Source organism: Aotus nancymaae, unplaced genomic scaffold (genome assembly GCF_030222135.1).
Source record: "Aotus nancymaae isolate 86718 unplaced genomic scaffold, 86718_ANA_hifiasm-v0.15.2.pri h1tg000001l, whole genome shotgun sequence".
Taxonomy (NCBI): domain Eukaryota; kingdom Metazoa; phylum Chordata; class Mammalia; order Primates; family Aotidae; genus Aotus; species Aotus nancymaae.
Window position 1 is genome coordinate 11,958,330 of NW_026988412.1, and position 18,998 is coordinate 11,977,327.

An 18,998-nucleotide genomic window follows, 5' to 3' on the forward strand; every position below is an offset into this window, starting at 1 on the left:
GAGTAAGACCTTGTCTCAAAATAAATAAATAAATAAATAAACATAAAGAAATAAAATAAAAGTTTCTCACAATCCTGAAGGCTGGGAAGTTCAAGATCAAGGAGCTGGGGAATTCATTGTCCCATTAAAGGGAGCATTCAAGAGGGCTAATCCCGCTTAAGAGGGCGTCACCCTCATGACCTGATCGCCTCCCAAAAGGCCCCACCTCCTAATGGCATCCCAGTACTTTGGGGGTGAGATTTCAGACTGTGAATTTTGGGAGAATACAGTTGTATATGTTAGAACATTTCAATAATGAAGAATTTAAAACAAAGTCCAAAAGAGAACAGTTATAATTTGGTTGTTACGTGTTATTCCAAATACAGCAAGTTTTTCTTTATTTGCATTTTATGTGTTGATAAGCTTTAAATAATCAATAACCAAAGTTATCTTTCTTCAGTTTTGTGTATTTATGATGAGCAAAGAAGTGAGATAAAGTAGAAATCAGTTCTGGAATCCAGAGAATTAGTTATGTTCTCCTATATCTTTCTCATTGAAAACAATGTATTTTGATCATTGGGGTTCCTGAAGATCCTTAAGGATCCTTAAGTGCTTTCTGACTCACTGACTTACGCATTTTAGACTGATTATAGAGTCATGGTTCTTTAAAAATGGGAAGTTCCCATCTATGAGAACATCCATGAGATTGTAATTCACATGAGTACATCCATGAGATTGTAATTCATATCACCATATTTGCCCAGATAGTCCGTTTCAGGGTGTTTTCTCTGTCAGCATTTGCAGCTCAGTTATTGAGAGATTTTTTATTTACTTTTCTTCATTTTTTTAGACAAAGTCTCACTCTGTCACCCAAACTGGAATGCAATGGCATGATCTTGGCTCACTGCAACCTCTGCCTCCCAGGTTCAAGTGATTCTCTTTCCTCAGCCTCCTGAGTAACTGGAATTACAGGCATGCGCCACCATACCTGTCTAATTTTTTATATTTTTGGTAGAGACAGGGTTTCACCATGTTGGCCAGGCTAGTCTCAAACTCCTGACCTCAAGTGATGCACCTGTCTTGGCCTCCCAAAGTGCTGGGATTACAGGTGTGAGCCACTGTGCCTGGCTGAGAGTTTTAATTACCCCACCTCCATGCTGGTTTTGGTAGAGTGTTGCTTTTTGTTTTATAACCATTTAGATCTGCTTTAATGTAAATGAAGATGGGTATAACACAGGGAAAAATGCTGTTCGTTAATCTAGGGAAGTTTGACATTCTATTATTTTGTTTAATATCTTGCCAATTTTTATTTAATGTTTAATATGCTTCAAGTACTGTTCTAAATGCTTGAGATATGTTGATGAATAAACCAAGATCTCCACCCTTATGAAGCTTGAAGCTTATAAGGAATTTATACAGAAATAAACCAATAGATATAATATGTACATTTTAAATTATATAATATGTTAGAAGGTGGAAAAAGGTAAAAGCAGGATAAGGGGATTGGGCGTACTGGGTAGAGGAGTGCAGGGTATTGGGATGCATTTTTAGGAGGCCTCATCAGGGAGGTATATTTGAGGATGTGAAGGAATTTCCCCTTTGGGAACTACGGAAAGAGCCAGACAGAGGGAACAGTCAGGGTAAAGACCCTGAGGCAGGAGCCTCCTTGGTATGTTCGAGTAGAGTACACAAGGTGGCAAGAGGAATAAGAGATGAATTGGGGAAGGGGGAGGATCCGATTCCATGGGAGCTTATAGATTTTTAAAAAGACTCTAGTTTTTGCACTGGTCCTCACAAGAGGTTTTACAATATTTTGAAAGAGGAGTGCCATTACCTGACTTGTATTTTACAAGGATTTTAGTGTCTGGTGTGTTGAGAATTGACTGGGGTCATGGGGTCGGGGGTACAGGGCAATGCAAGGCAAGCATAAAAACAGTGAGGCCACTGCCGCGTTGTAGGTATCAGATGATGGTGGCTCAGACCAAGTGAGAAGTGGTCAGATTCCAGATATGTTATAAAGGTAGAGTCAGTGGGATTTTGAAGTAGATTGGTGTGAACCTTTTCTAGAAGTTTCTTCCTTGGTGAATCAGAAGAATGCTTGAGAGAAATTTGAATTGGTACAGCATTTAATGTTTGGGAATGTGATTTGTGTGTGTGTGTGTGTGTGTGTGTGTGTGACATGTCAGTGTAGTTTTTAGTAAAAGCTTGTACTAAAATGATTTCAAAAGCAATTATATTTTGTGTGATGATGACCTACTATACAATAATTGTTTATATTAAGGAAACGGTAGATATTTAGTATGCTTATTCATAAGATGATGTCCAAATATTTGCCTTCCCATGAATATTTTACAATGCCTGAAGTATTTAAAAACTTACGTAGTTGACAGTAGCAAATTGATTTTACTTAGAATCAAACCTTTGAATGATTAAAAAACTATAAGATAAAGCTAAATATTTTGTAAAATGCTACTCACTGATTCCAGATACTGGAATTGAACCCAAAATGACCAGTGGGAGTGCTGAGAATACTAGATTCAACTCCAAACTTTTGTCTTGATCATTTAGTTTACTACTTCAGCTTCTCTTTTACTTCTCATGAAGAGAATGATTTCTTTTATCCGTTTTTTTTTTTCTAGAAGGGGGAACTGCTAAAAATGCCCTCAGGACAGATATGCATCCAAGTTCCTATTTCAGTTATCCTAACATTTGAACTTTATGTGACAGCTTTTCTTTGCAGTGGATTTCATTTTGTACAATAGGAAAAACTGTTTTCTTAGCATCCTTTAGAATTTTATTTTTTATAGAATTTTGAAGAGGTAAAGTTGTTCTCATTGGCCTTCTCTCCTCTCTGTTTAAAACACTCCCTCCATCCCCATCTTTATGTATATTAGAAAACAGTTATTGAGGTTAACCATTTGGTTTCCCATTTGGATATGTTTCTGAGGGTCTACTTAGATTTTGTTTTGCCAGTCTGTCACTGGTCTTATTAACAGTCAAGTCTTTTGACTTCTATATATATTACTTTTAGTTTTTAATGTTGGAATGATTTAAATAGCAGAAACCAAAAATAGGGAGTGGAAAACTAACAAGTAGGCACAAGTTCAAGGAATCCATTCCTAGCTGACTGAGATCGTTAAGAAGTTGGCTGTGGAAGAAGATGAAGTGATTAATTATTATCGTAACTGCTTGCCATTACTATTTCCTTAGTCAAATTACTTGGGGAATGGGGTAATTATCCTACATGCTATTTGAAATCTTTGAAAACAAGTCTTTTATATTTAGCTAGCAGTGTCCTTTTACCCACTTTGTTATGTTAAAACTTGCGATTTAGTACTTAAAAGTTACTTTTGGGACATACCATAGTATTTACTACAGTAAATATGATTCTGAGGGTTATGTATATATTTCTATTGCATCAAGGCCTAGAAATGTAAGCATACATGTTTGGGCATTTCTAGATGTACCCACTAACTTTGGATGGATCCAGGTATTGTACTAGGCAATAATCCAAATCTGAAGACATTCACTTAATTGTAAACTGTTAATTTGATTAACCAGTCTTGTGACATTAACTGAGAACCTTGTTGGTTCAAGATAAATCTTACTATTTTCTACTGAGAAGTCAACTATTTTTACATCTTATTATGTTGAATTTTGCCAATTTTTACTTTTGAGTTATTGCAAATGGTATTGTAACATTCCAATTGTAAAATTTCTAATTTGGGGACATTTTTTCAGGAATTTCTTAGTATGCAGTCATCTTTGAGGTAAACCTGGAATTATGTCCATATGCAATACTTTTTTTCAATTGCCTTACCATATTACCTATATTTATTGAATGTGTAGGAGAAGATAACGCTGTGAATCTTAAAAATAATTTTTCTGTTGTTAGCTTTTTAGTTGGCGAAGGAGCCTACAGATGGGCAGTAGATCATGGAATACCCTCTTGCCCTCCTAACATCATGACCACAAGTGAGTAAAAACTTAAAAAAATTAAGCTATATGAGCATATATACCTAAAAGTATAACATTGCTTCTGTTATGACCCGTGTAGTACAGATATTTATGGAAGAAAACTTATATGTTGAAAGATTTATAGTTAAATGATACAAAGGAAGTTACTTCATTTTAAACCACCTTTACATTCCTGACATCTTCTCACTGATTCCTTATACTTTTATGAAAGGATTGATAATGATCCCTTTTAGAGATTATTTAAAATAATTACTACTAATAAAACCATATTACCACCCTTCAATGAGAGAGAGATGGAGAGAGAGAAAGAGAAGAAAATATGTCAATATTTAATAATCCTTGACCTGAGGGAAGGACTTTTTAGATACAAGTGCAAGGGAAGGAAAAACAAAGGTGTTACTACATAAGAATTAAACTGAAAAATAGTTATCACAAATATGACAAAGGGATAAATGTGCTCAATCTGTGAAGAAATTTACCAAATTAAAAGTGGCCCGTCTCATAGAAAAATGATTAAAAGTCATAAGTAGATAATGTAACATAACTAATAGGCCAATTCAAATTAAAATGAGTACATGTTAAATTTGTTCCCTTTTAACTTTTGAAATATTTAAAACATATTACTCCTGGTAAGTATTTGGTTAAATAATCATAATACGTTGTAGGTATAAATGTAAATTGGCAGAGATTTTAGCCAGCAACTAAGTAGTATAGATAAAAAGTGTTAAAAGCCTTGTTCTGCTCCTAGGAACCTGTCATTGGAGATATACACAAAGATTTATATAGAAAGGTGCTCAAGTGAGCATTGTTAAGGATATACAAAATTTTGAGAAAATCGTATACCCAACACAGAGGAATATGAGTAAATAAATAATCATATATTCTTACATTGAAATGTTATGAAGTAACTAGAAATTGTTGTGAAGACTAATCTCTGATAATGATTAAATCTAACTAATGACTTTGAAAAAAATGAAAAATGAAGTTATAAATATGTATAGGTTTGTTTATATTACATACCTATTTAGAAAATAAATATTTGTATAAAATGAGAAATACTAAAAACATACACTAATTATTTTTTAAATAAAACTTTTATTTTTATCACTGAAATCTAAGAATATAATTTAAATAATCAAATGAAAAAATGAGGATTAACTCCAAGGAAACCCAGTTAATTAAATAGGATATAATTAGCCAGGTGTGGTCGTGCACTCTTGTACTCTCAGCTACTTGGGAGGCTGAGGCAGGAGAATCCTTTGAGCTTAGGAGTTTGAGGCTGTGGTGGGCTATGATTGCACCACTGTACTCCAGTTTATGTGACAGAGCGAGACCTTGTCTCTAAAAAAAATTTATATTCAGCATGAATATTCATGTAGTGCTGAAAGTTGTAACATAGGGAGGCTAGACGGAAGAGAAATGTGTGTGTAGCAGTAGGGCTGGAATATGAGGGTTTTAAATTCTTATGGTCGCTGTTACTAATTATGTCTTACAGTCTTTCCAGTGGAACTTATTTTACAGTCCTCAGGCAAACAGATTAGGTCATCTGTCAGTTCCCTTTTTTCCCCTTGGAGACATGCCGCCTGGCACCCTCCAGTCTAGAGTCTTATTAGATCTGCTTCGTGGCTGCCATCCTGGACTGCACCTTGCTTCACCTTGTGATCTCCTCTGCCTCTCTCCAATATCAGGTTCTCTGTTTCCTGGATCTCATGTGTTTTTCTTTCTTGTTTATTTCCTTATTCAGTACATGCGAGACTGAAAATCATTTTCCCTTAGGTTTTTGAGGAAATTGTTCTCTTGTCATCTGGTTCTCAATACATCATACAAATGTTGTGGTGTATTTTTTTCCCTTTGGAAGGAAGCTTAATTCCCATTTTGATTATCACAATGAAGCATCTTGCTTGGGGCAGTTTTTTTTTTTATTCTTTATGTTGAATACTCATTTTGTACATTCAGTCTGGACATTTGTATGCTTCAGATTTGGAGAAATTAAAAGAAAATTTTGGGGTAATTTTTTTCTTCATATTTTCTATATATTATTTTCCTAATATCTATTTTTTAAAGACTTTTAAGTTTAGGGGTACATTTCAGGTTTGTTATATAGGTAAACTCATGTCACAGGGATTTGTTGTACAGACTATTTAGTCACCCAGGTATTAAGCCAAGAACCCTTTAGTTGTTTTTGCTGATCCTCTCCCCGTCCCACCCTTCACCCTCAGTTAGACCCCACTGTCTTTTGTTCCCCTCTATGTGTCCATGTGTTCCCATCATTTACCTCCCAATTACAAGCAAGAACGTGTTATTTGGTTTTATGTTCTTGTGTTAGTGTGGTAAGGATAATGGCCTCCATCTCCATCCATGCTCCAGCTAAAGATATGATCTCATTCTTTTTTGTGGCTGCATAGTATTCCATGGTGTATATATACCATATTTTCTTTATCCAGTCCACCATTGATGGATATTTAGGTTGATTCCATGTCTTTGCTACTGTGAATAGTGCTGCAGTGAACAAATGCATGTATGTGTCTTTTTGACAGAACAACTTGTATTCCTTTGGGTATATACTCAGTAATGGGATTGTTAGGTCAAATGGTAGTTCTGTTTTTAGCTCTTTGATGAATTACCACACTGCCTTCTACAATGGCTGAATTAATTTACACTCCTACCAGCAGCGTATAAGCATTCCTTTTTCTCCACAACCTCACCAGCATCTGTTACCTTTTGACTTTTTAATAGCCATTCTGAGTGGTGTGAGATATTATCTCATTGAGGTTTTGATTGGCAGTTCTCTAATGATCAGTGATGTTATCTTCTTTTCCACCTTAACCCCTGACAGCCACTAACATATTTTCCATGTGTACAATTTTGTCATTTCTTTCTTTCTTTTTTTTTTTTTTTGAGACGAAGTCTTGCTCTGTTGCCCAGGGTGGAGTGCAATGGCGTGATCTTAGCTCACTACAACCTCAGCCCCCTAGGTTCAAGCAATTCTCCTGCCTCAGCCTTCCGAGTAGCTGGGATGACAGGCACTTGCCACCATGCCCAGCTAATTTTTGTATTTTTAGTAGCAGCAGCATTTTGCTATGTTGGCCAAGCTGGTCTCCAACTCCTGCTCTCAGGTGATCTGTCAACCTCAGCCTCCTAAAGTGCTGAGATTACAGGCATGAGCCACTGTGCCCAGCCAATTTTGTCATTTCAAGAATGTAATATAAATGGTATCATACAGGCTGTAACCTTTTGGTATTTGCTCTTTTTTTAAATTTTTATTTTCCTCCTCACTGTAACTCTGGAGATAACAACCAGGTTGTGTTTCTCAATAGCTTGTTTTTTTTTTTTTAATTCCTGAGTGTTCCATGGTATGGAGGTACTGCCACTAAGTTTAGCCATTTATCCATTTATGTCTGGGTTGTTTCCAGTTTTTGGCTATTTTGTGTAAAGCTTCTCTAAACATTCTTGTACTTTTTCTGTTTTTTAAAATTGTGGTAAAATACCCATATAGTTTACCATCTTAAACATTTTTAATGGTATAGTTCAGTAGCTTTAAACATTTTCTTTTTTGTTTTTTTTTCTTCTTGAAATGGAGTCTCGCTCTATCAACCAGGCTGGAGTGCAGTGGTGCGATCTCGGCTCCCTGCGACCTCTGTCTCCTGGGTTCAAGTGATTCTCGTGCCTTAGCCTCCCGAGCAGCTGGGATTACAGGCATGCACCACCACACCCAGCTAATTTTTGTATTTTCAGTAGAGACGGGGTTTTACCATGTTCGCCAAGATGGTCTCAATCTCCTGACCTCATGATGATCCACCCGCCTCAGCCCCCCAAAGTGCTGGGATCACAGACGCGAGCCACTGTGCCTGGCCGCTTTAAATATTTTCTTATTGTGGAACTAACCATCATCTATAGAACCCTCTTCATCTCATAACACCAAAACTGTACCCATTAAACAGTAACTCCCCATGTCCCTTCCATCTAGGCCCTGGCTAGTTCATTTTTGTCTCTGAATTCTGCTTTTATAAGTGGAATCTTAGAATACTTGTCCTTTTGTAATTGGCTTATTTCACTTAGCATGACTTCTTCAAGGTTCATCCATGTTGTAGCATGTGTCAGAATTTCTTCTTAAGGTTGAATCATATTTCATTGTATGTATATACCATATTTTGTTTGTCTACTCATCCATTGATGACTACTTGAGTTACTTCCACCTTTTGGCTATCATGCATAATGCTGCTGTGAACATGGCTATACAAATATCTGTTTGAATCCCTGCTATCATTTTTTTCTGAGTACCCAGAAATGGAATTGCTGGATCACATGGTTATTCTGTTTTTAATTTTTTGGGAAGCTACCATGTTGTCTGTTTTCCATAGTGGCTGCACCATTTCACATTCTATCAGCAGTGCACCAGAGTTCCAGTTTCTCCACATCCTTAACAATACTTGTTCTTTCCTTTTCTTTTTTAAAAATAGTTGGCATCCTAATGGGTGTGAGTTGGTATTTCATTGTGATTTTGATTTGCATTTCCATGATTATGCTGTTGAAGTGTTTTTTCTTGTGCGTATTGACCGTTTTTATATGTTGCTTAGAGAAATGTGTATCCTAGTTCTTTGCCTATTTTTCTATCAAGTTGTTTTTCTTCTTAAGATATAGGAGTTCTTTGTATGTTCTGGATATTAACACTTACCAGATATGACGTGCAAATATCTTATTTCATTCTGTCAGTTGCCTTTTCACTACATTGATTGTCTTTCACTCCATTGATTGTGTCTTTCAAATTTTTATCTATTTTTTTCCTTTTATTGTCTCTGTTTTGGTGTTATATCCAACCTTTCCCTCTATGTTGTTTTCTAAGAGATTTATAGTTTTAGCTCTTACATTTATGTCTTTGATCCATTTTGAATTAATTTTTGTATATGGTATAAAGTAGGAGTCTAACTACATTCTTTTGCATGTGGCTATCTAGTCTTTCAAACACAGTTTGTTGAAGACTATTGTTTCCCTGTTGAACGGTGCTAGTACCCTCATCAAATCATTGATCATATATATGTGAGAGTTTATTTCTGAACTGTTTATTGCATTTTTCTGTATAATGGCCTTTATGGCATTTCCATATGGCTTTTTTTTTGTTTGTTTGTTTTTGTTGTTTTTTTTGCTGGGGGGATGGAGTCTCACTCTGTTGCCCAGGCTGGAGTGCAATGGTGTGATCTCTGCTCACTGCAACCTCCGCCTCCTGGGCTCAGCCACGGCATGCCTCAGCCTCTTGAGTAGCTGGGATTACAGTGGTCCACCACCACACTCAGCTAACTTTTTTGTATTTTTAGTAGAGACAGGGTTTCACCATATTGACCAGGCTGGTTTCAAACTCCTGACTTTAAATGATGCATTCGCCTCAGCCTTCCAAAGTGCTGGGATTACAGGCATCAGCCACCAAGCTCGTCCTCCGTACTGTTTTGATTGCTGTAGCTTTACAATAAGTTTTGAAATCAGGAAGTGAGACGTCCGACTTTTTTTTTTCCCCAAGATTATTTTGATTTTGTAGGGTCCCTTTAGATTGTATATGAATTTTAGGATTGATGCTTCTATTTCTCAAAAAAAATACCATTGGAATTTTGTTAGGGATTACACTGAATCTGTAGATTGCTTTAAGTAGTACTGACATCTTAACAACATGAAAGCTTCCACTTGATGAACATGGGGTGTCTTTTCATTGTTAATGTCTTTAATTTCTTTCAGCAATGTTTTGTAGTTTTCAGTGTACAAGTCTTTTGCCTCCTTGGTTTTAGTTTATTTCTAAGCATTTTATACTTTTCGATGCTATTGTAAATGGGATTGCTTTCTTATATTCTTTTTTAAATTGTTCATTGTTAGTTTATAGAACTGCAACTGATTTTTGAGTGTTGATTTTGTATCATACAACTTTGCTGAATTTATTAGTTCTAGTGTATTTGTGTGTGTGTGTGTGTCGGGGAGGGGGGCGCAGAGATCTTTAGGATGTTCCAAGTATAAGATCAAGTCATAATTTTATTTTTTCCTTTCCAATTTGGATGCCTTTTAATTCTTTTCCTTGCCTGATTGCCTTGGCCAGGACTTCCAGTACTTCTAGGACTTCTAGTTCTAGTACTTCTAATATTAGGTTTGGACTTCTAGTACTTGAAGTAGTGAAAGCACATGTTCTTGTCATGTTTCTGATTTCAGGGGAAAGTGTTTCAGTCTTTCACCATAGAATGTAATGTTACCTATGGGCTTTTCACTTTTTGCTTTTTTATGTTGAAATAGTTTTTTTCTGTTTCTAATTTTTTTGGTGTTTTTATTATGAAAGAGTTTTGAATTTTGTAACATGATTATTTGTGCATCAATTTATGATCATGCTGGGTGAGATGGTTCATGTCTATAATCACAGCACTTTGGGAGGCTGAGGTGGGAGGATTACTTGAGGCCAGAAGTTCAAGATCAGCCTAGGCAACATAGTGAGGCCCTGTCTCTGCAAAAAAAAAAAAAAAGATCATATGGCTTTTTCCTTTCATCCTGTTAATCAGTGGATGCATACCATTGATTTTCATATGTTGAATGACCTTTGCTTCTTAGGAATAAATTGCACTTCATCATCGTGTATTATCATTTTAATATGCTGCTGCATTTGGTTTGACAGTATTTTGTTGAGGAATTTTGCATCAGTGTTCGTAAGGGGTATTGGTTGGTAGCTTTCTTATGGTGTCTTTGTATGGTTTGGGTATTAGGATAATGCTGGCCTCATAGAATGACTGAAAGTGTTTCCTCTTTGTTAATTTTTTTGGTGTTTGTTGTTTAACTGTTGGGTAGAATGCTTCAGTGAAACCATGAAGTCTGAGGATTTTTTTTGCCAGGAGAGTTTGGATTATTGATTCGTTCTCCTTACTAATTATGGGTTAATTCAGATTTTCTGTTTCTTCGTGATGCAGTCTTGGTAGGTTTTGTGTTTTTGGACTTTGTTAATTTTGTTTAGGTCATCCAGTTTTTGGGTATGTAATTGTTCATAGAACTCTCTTTTATTTATGTGTGTGTGTATGTGTGTATACATGTGTATGTATATGTATACATACATAGGTATTTACACACACATACACACATACAGACACACACACAGACACACACACACATATATACATGCATATATAGATACAGTTTTTTTTTTTGAGAGACAAGGTCTTGCTCTGTTGCCCAGGCTGGAGTGCAGTGGCGCAAACATGGCTCACTGCAGCCTTGACTTCCCAAACTAAGATGATCCTCCCACCTCAGCTGCTGGAGGAGCTGGTAATACAGGTGCATGCCACCATGCATGGCTAAATTTGTATTTTTTGTAGAGACAGGGTTTCACCATGTTGCTCAGGTTGATCTTAAACTCCTGTGCTCAAGTGATTCACCCACGTTGGCCTCCCAAAATGTTGAGATTACAGGCATGAGCCACTGTGCCTGGCCTAAAATACCTTTTATTTTTGAAGAATCAATAGTAATGTGCCCACTTTGATTTCTGATTATAGTAATATGTCTTATTTTTTCTTTTTTCTTTTTTTTTTTTTTTGAGACAGAGTCTCACTCTGTCACCCAGGCTGGAGTGCAGTGGCACGATCTTGGCTCACTGCAACTTCCGTCTCCCGTGTTCAAGCTATTCTCCTGCCTCAGCCTCCTGAGTAGCTGGGATTACAGGCGCGTGCCATCATGCCCAGCTAATTTTTGTATTTTTAGTGGAGACAGGGTTTCACCATGTTGGTCAGTCTGGTCTCGGACTCCTGACCTCATGATCCGCCTGCCTTGGTCTCCCAAAGTGCTGGGATTACAGGCGTGAGCCACTGCTCCCGGCCTTCTTTTTTTCTTAATCTAGCTAAAGAGCTTAAATTTTGTTAATCTTTTCCATGAACTCACTTTTGATTTTATTTTTCTCCATTGTTTTTGTATTATCTATTTTATTTATCTCTACTCTGATCTTTATTTCCTTTGTTCTGGTAACTTTGGGTTTAATTCTTCTTTTTCTAGTTCCTTACGTTTTAAAGCTAGGTTGTTTGAAATCTTTCTTCTTTTTTTAAATTTTGTTTTGTTTTTTTCGAGATGGAGTTTCGCTCTTGTTGCCCGGGCTGGAGTCCAATGGCATGATCTTGGCTCACTGCAACCTGTGCCTCCTGAGTTCAAGCAATTCTCCTACCTCAGCATCCTGAGTAGCTGGGATTACAGGCATGCGCCACCACACCCAGCTAATTTTTAGTAAAATTTACTAATTTTTAGTAAAAATGGGGTTTCTTCATGTTGATCAGGCTGGTCTCGACCTCCTAACCTCAGGAGATCCACCTGCATTGGCCCCCCAAAGTGCTGGGGTTACAGGCATGAGCCACCATGCCCGGCTGAAATCTTTCTTCTTTTTTAATGTGCATATAGCCGTAACATTTTTCCTTTATAAGGCTTTTGATGTACTTTATAGGTTTTGGCATATTAATTTTTATTCACATCTAAGCATTTTCTAATTTCCATTGTGATTTCTTTCTGTATTTTAGTTTATACAATTTGTGCATTTTCCAGTCTTCTTCTATTGATTTCTAACTTCATCTGTTTTAGCTGGAGAAGATACATTATACAATACCTGTCTTTTACAGTTTATTGGGATTTGATTTGTGCTCACACACAAATGGGACATTTTGGAAAATGTTCCAAATGAACTTGAGAAGAATGTCATTTCTGTTATTGAATAGAATTTTCTGTTTATGTCTTTTAGATCTACTTGGTTTATTGTGTTGTTCTCTTTTCATTTTCTTTTGTGTATATTATCTTGCCTTGTGGTTATGATGGGGATTACATTTAACATGCTAAAATTATAACACTTTAATTTGAATTTAGACCAACTTAACTTCAATAACAAATAAATATTCTGTTCTTATACAGATTTATCTCAACCCTCTTTTATAAAATTGTATCTTTTCCCATTGTCTGTCCCAAAACAGACTGATAGGGTTTTGATGCTTTAGTTTCTAAAATCATGTAGAAAATAAGTGAGGTGTGATGGCTCACTTCTGTAATCCCAGCACTTTGGGAGGCAGAGGCGAATCACCTGAGGTCAGGAGTTTGAGACCAGCCTGGCCAACATGGTGAAACCCCATCTCTACTAAAAATAAAAAAAATTAGCCAAGTGTGGTGATGCGTAACTGTAATCTCAGCTACTTGGGAGGCTGAGGTAAGAGAATTGCTTGAACCTGGGAGGCAGAGGTTGCAGAGAGCTGAGATTTCACCACCGCACTCAGCCTGGGTGACAGAGCAAGACTCTGTCTCAAAAATAAATAAATAAAATAAAATAAATAAATAAAATAAAATACAATCATGTAGCAAACAAAAAACATAGTTAGAAACCAAAATTACAATAAGACTAGCTTTTACAGTAGTCAATGTATTTATCAGCAATCATTATTTACAGCTTTGAGTTCTGTGTAAGGTTCTTTCATTTTAACCTGAAAGATTTCCTTTAGCATTTCTTGCAGGGTAGATCCAGTAAAAATGAACTGTCTCAGTTTTTGTTTATCTGAGAGTATTTTAATTTGCCCCTCATTTTTGAAGGACCGTTTGGCCACAGCAAGGATTCTTGGTTGATGCTTTTGTTGTTTCAGCACTTTGAATTTATTAACTCATTGTGTCCAGCTTCCAAAGGTTCTGATGAGAAATCTGCTTATAAGTTTATTGGGGATCCCTAGTAGGTGACGATCTGCTTTTCAAGATTCTCTCTTTGTCTTTGACCTTTGACAATGTGCCTTGGTATAGATCTCTCCGTTTTCATACTTGCAATTTCTTGAGTTTCTTGGATGTTTATATTCATATCTTTCATCAAATTTGGAAAGTTTTCATCTATTATTTCTTCAAGTTAACCATCTTCTCCTTCTCTCTTTCTTTTCCTTCTGGGACTGTACAGTGTGTATATTTGTAAATCTCTGCAAGGGCTGCACGAGACCAAAAGGTTTTCAGAGATAATTTTCTTTCCCTGCCTCTTTCAAATACTTTGTTCTTTCTTTTTCTCTACCTTCTCCCTATTTTCTCCCCCAACCTTCTCTTGGTCTCATGCTCTGCTATAATCTGGGACAATACTGCCTGCATGTGTTTGCTTTTGAGATAGAGGGAATAATGGACTTAGTTATGGATTAGCTTTATTCTAAGAGTATTAGCCCTTTAAATTCCCAGTTTATTGTGAGAAGTGTCTCCTATAAAACTCTCTACTCTTAATGGGCTCTGGGCTTGATGTATGCCTCTCCTTGACGCCATTTAATCAAATGCATGTGTGCTAGTGTTGGCAAATGTTAGCAGTGCAATAACACCTTTAGTCCTCAGTTTATCCAATAATTTAGCTTAGTAGTTGTAAGGTTTTGAATGCTTTTAAGATGGTATTTTAAATATTTTACCTAACATTTTTAGGAATATTCCATGGATAATTACTCTGAATAATTTAGTCTGCCATTATCAGAAAACTTTAGTAACTTCTTCAATGTTATATTCCAGTTTGTAATTTGTCTTATTAGCCAATTGGCTGTTAAAATTTGTATATCAAGTTTAAAAATTTTGATTATCTTATTGATTGATTGAAGCTCTATTTGTTCTTCAGTTCAGCCTGGTCAGTTTATCATCTTGCTGCTTAATCCTATTTTTGATAACTTTATTTCTCTGAGCATAAACATGTTATATTCTGTATTTGATTATTCCAATACCTGAGGGTTTTGCAGGTCAGATTATGCTTTCTGCTATTTGGCTGGCTTTTATTCTTGGTAGTTTATTTCTTACGTGTTTTATGAATTTTTCTTTTAAAACTGTGAGCACATGTTGATGGAAACATGGGAATTCCTTGAGGTCTGGGTAAGTTAAGGCGAGTTTATTTTTCTAGAGAGTATTTGCATTTGTGTTTGGAGGCCCTTTGAAGCACTGTTATGCTGAGATCACTTTTTTATCTCCAAGTCTCACAGGTAATAAGAATTCTACTGGAAGCCTATCTAAATGCCCTCATTAGTTACATGAAATTTCTAGGGAGATGTTTCCTCTTTACATCTAGAACCAAAGCTGAGATTTACAAGTTTTCTGGTTTAAAAAATGTTTTCTCTATTTTTTATTATTTTTTGGTGCCTGGTGGCTTTTTTCTCATTCTCCTGTCCACTGGGCATATTAATCTTTGTGACTCTCTCCTTTCTTTGTGGATAATCTCCAGTGTGTTTTCTCACACTGCATTGTGCCCAAGTTTCATCCCTTGTCTTGTACATGCAGAGATCTTTAAAACCACAGTTGGAGGAGGCATGTATCATTAGATGCCCCGAGGTGGTGTCTACCTACAGAACTCCTTTTTTTTCTCAGGGTTTGACCTTTTTCTTAATTTTAAAATCTTAGTTTATTTCTCTTATTCTCCAACTATCTCTGTATACATTGAAAAGACTTTTTAAACCCTTAATTTAACATTCTTAAGGAGTTTCTTCTGGGAAGGCTCTTCAGATATCTTATTTGATCCATTGCCCTAATATTTCTTAAGTGTTATATTTAATGTTTTTTTATTTTATTTTATTTTATAGGATTCAGTTTAGCTGCATTTAAAAGAAACAAGAGGAAACTAGAGCTGGCAGAAAGGGTGGAAACAGATTTTATTCAACTAAAGAAAAGAAGACAATCAAGTGAAAAGGTCAGGAGGTGTTTAAAATATTCAAATTAATGTATCATAATGAAATATCTTCTGCATTTAGGTACAAGCTTTAGGGCAGTACTATTCAGTAGAAATAGTATGTGTGCCACGTATGTACTTTAAAGTTTTTCAGTAGCTACATTCAAAAAATACATGTTTATAAATATTAGGCTTATAAAAGAGAAAAAGAAACTGGAAAGAAACAAGGGAAATTAATTTTAATAATATATTTTATTTAAACCAGTGGATCTAAAATATAACTTTGAAATGTAATTAGGGAAATAATTATTAATGAGCTATTTTATATTTTACATTATCTTTTTTAGTATTAAGTCTTCAGAACCAGTTTGAATTTTCCACATCTCAATTATAACATTAAATTTTTTTTTTTATTTTTGAGAGGGAGTCTCGCTTTTTTGCCCATTCTGGAGTGCAGGGTGTGATTTTGGCTGACTGCAACCTCTGCCTCCTGGGTTCAAGTGACTCTCCTGCCTCAGCCTCCCCAGTAGCTGGAATTATAGGCATGTGCCACCACACCCAGCTACTTTCTTTGTGTTTTTAGAAGAGATGGGGTTTCGCCCTGTTGGCCAGGCTGGTCTTGAAGGGATCTGCCTACCTTGGCCTCCCAAAATGCTAGGATTACAGGCATGAGCCACCATGCCTGACTGACACTAAATTTTTATTAGAAATATTTGATCTATATTTATATTTCATAAAAATTAACTGTTGAAGTAGAAATTTACATTCAAAGTTATTATAGGTATACTTAAATCTTTCTAATAGTTAATATATTATAAATTAAAATTTTACAAAAAATTAAAAATTTAGCTTTCCATTTGTCCTTCCCTCTTTTTAATTTCTGAATAGCTGCTTGTGGCTCGTGGCTACTGTTTGGTTCTTACAGTTCCAGATAGTGATTCTTAACATGACTGTTTAGGGAGTAGGGTGTAAGTAAAAGAAAATATACATGTTGGATTCAGATGTTTTTAGGGATAGAAATAAGTTGAAAACTACAGCATTCTTGCTCAGCCTGTGGCTTAGGGGTTCCTTCCATACAGCTCATGGTGGGTGTTCCAGGTCACATAATCATTTGATGTACCTTAGCATCTATCAATATGCTTTATTGTTTAGTTCTTCTATAATGGATACATGCTGTTTTGTCCTTTTTGTCATAGTTTTACATGGTTTGCCTATATATAAATGCATAATCATCTTTTGTAGTGATTGATATTTTCTTAGTGTGTTGCCATGAGACAATCAGTTTGGCACAAAGCTTTTTAATTTTCTGCCAGCAAAGAGCAAGAATTTAGAAGAATGAACAAATTAATAAGTAGATCTTGATATGACGGTGGATAGTCTATTTCTTGGGTATCTGACTTGGATGTGATGTGTGGGTGAATGAATTCAGGACTTTTTTGCCTTTTAAATTTATGATAGGCTGAGTGCAGTGGCTCATGCCAGTAATCCCAATACTTTGGGAGGCTGAGGTGGGTAGATTACTGGAGCCCAGTAATTGAGACCAGCATGGGCAACATGGGAAACCCTGTCTCTACAAAAAATACAAAAAATTAGCTGGATGTGATGGTACATGCCTGTAGTCCCAGCTACTCGGGAGGCTGAGGTGGGAAAATCACCTGAGTCTGGGAGGTCAAGGCTGCAGTGAGCCATGATCATGCCATTGTGCTCTAGCTTGGGTGATGGAGTGAGATCACATCTCAAAAAAATAATTGTAATAAAATTTGCAGAGTAAATGATCTAATCAGTTTTTACTGACATATATACCCATGTAAACCATACACCTATCAAGATATGTAATATTTCCAGTTCTTCTATGCTCCTTCCCAGTTAATATCCAACTTATAATAAGCAGACACACACACACACACACACACACACACACACGTAAATAGCCATTTGCCCATATATAAATACATCATAAATCATCTTTTGTAGTGATGGATATTTTCTTAGTGTGTTGCTGTGAGACAGTCAGTTTGGTACAAACCTTTTTAATTTTCTGCCAGCGAAGAGTAAGAATTTAGAAGGTAAATGAACAGATAAATAAGTACATCTTGATATGATGGTGGATAGTCTTATTTCTTGGGTTTCTGCGTCGGATGTGATGTGTGAGTGAATGAATTTAGGACTTTTTTGCCTTTTTAAAAATTCATGATAGGCCAGGTGCAGTGGCTCAGGCCTGTAATCCCAGTACTTTGAGAGGCCAAGGCAGGTGGATTACTAGATCCCAGGAGTTGAGACCAGCATGGGCAACATGGGGAACCATGTTCTGATTTTTATTACAATAAATACTTTTTCTTGCTCTGAATGTTATATAAATGGAATTATACAGAATATACTCTTTTCTGTTTGGCTTCTTTCACAAAAAGCTTTTATTATATGTTGTATCACTAGTTTATTCTCTTTTATTACTAAGTAATATTTCCTAATATGAATACACATTAATTTGTTTACCTGTTTTCATGTTGATGGACATTTGGTTTGTTTCCAGTTTTCTATTATGAATAAACCTGCTGTGAAATTCTCATACTGGTCTTTTTGTGGACATCAGGTTAGGATTTTTATGTATAGACATTTCACTGCATCTCATAGAGAAGATCTTCAGCTGGAATTATTCAAGTAGTTCATTTTTCCATTCAGGAAATGGTACTGAACTGGGTAGTAAGAAAATAATGGTGAACAAGATGGAGGAATCTCATGCTCTAATGAGATCTTACATTTTAGCAGAAGGAGACATATTAGCATATAATTAAGATAGCTGGTAACTGTTATGAAGGAAAAAAAGAACAAAATGATGTGATATAGAGTAACTTGGATGTGAGAGTCTGAAGGAAGACTTTATTAAATAGAATGATCAACAGAGACCCCTGTGAGGAGACAACATTTGAGGTGACATCTGAAACTTGAGTGACTTTTATGAAGAGTCAGTGGAAGAGTATTCCAGGCAGAATGAGCTGCATGTGCAGAGGCTCTGTGGGGGTTTGGCATATTAAAGGAATGCAGAAGGAGAGTCAGTGTGCCCAAAGCAGTGAGCAAGGGGAGAATGGTATGAGATGAAGCTGCGGAAGTAGGTATGGGTAGCTCCTGGTAGATCATGGCAAGGAGTTTTAATTTTATTCAAGAATAATGGCTAGCCACCGAAGAGTTTAAAGTAGGGAAGCAGTGCTGTCTCAATCACATTTTGCAAACTTCTCTATGGGCTACTATGTGAAGAATCAGTCCAAGGGGGAGGTAAGAAGAGAAGTTGGTAAACTAATTAGGAAGTCATTACAGTTAGGAGATTATGGCACCTTGGACTGTAGGTGATGGGGTGGAGATGAAGATAAGTGAACATATCCGGAAAATATTTTGAGGTTTTCTAGAAAGACAA

The 18,998-nt window shown here is 36.1% G+C and overlaps 1 protein-coding gene across 5 annotated transcripts in view; it reads left to right on the top strand.

Annotated features, from left to right (window-relative positions):
* Positions 1-18,998, top strand: part of TASP1 (taspase 1) — a 246,532-nt gene that overhangs the window by 65,326 nt on the left and 162,208 nt on the right. For 4 of the 5 annotated variants that reach the window (XR_010343411.1, XR_010343409.1, XM_012474983.3 and 1 more), the window contains exons 7-8: positions 3,875-3,954; positions 15,504-15,610. The exons of the other annotated variant lie outside the window; for it this stretch is intronic. Coding sequence is in view for 2 of the 4 variants with exons in the window: in XM_012474983.3 (XP_012330406.1) it covers positions 3,875-3,954; positions 15,504-15,610 (187 nt within the window). In the remaining 2 variants the exon portion in view is untranslated. The remainder of the gene's footprint in view (positions 1-3,874; positions 3,955-15,503; positions 15,611-18,998) is intronic. 5 annotated transcript variants of the gene reach the window in all.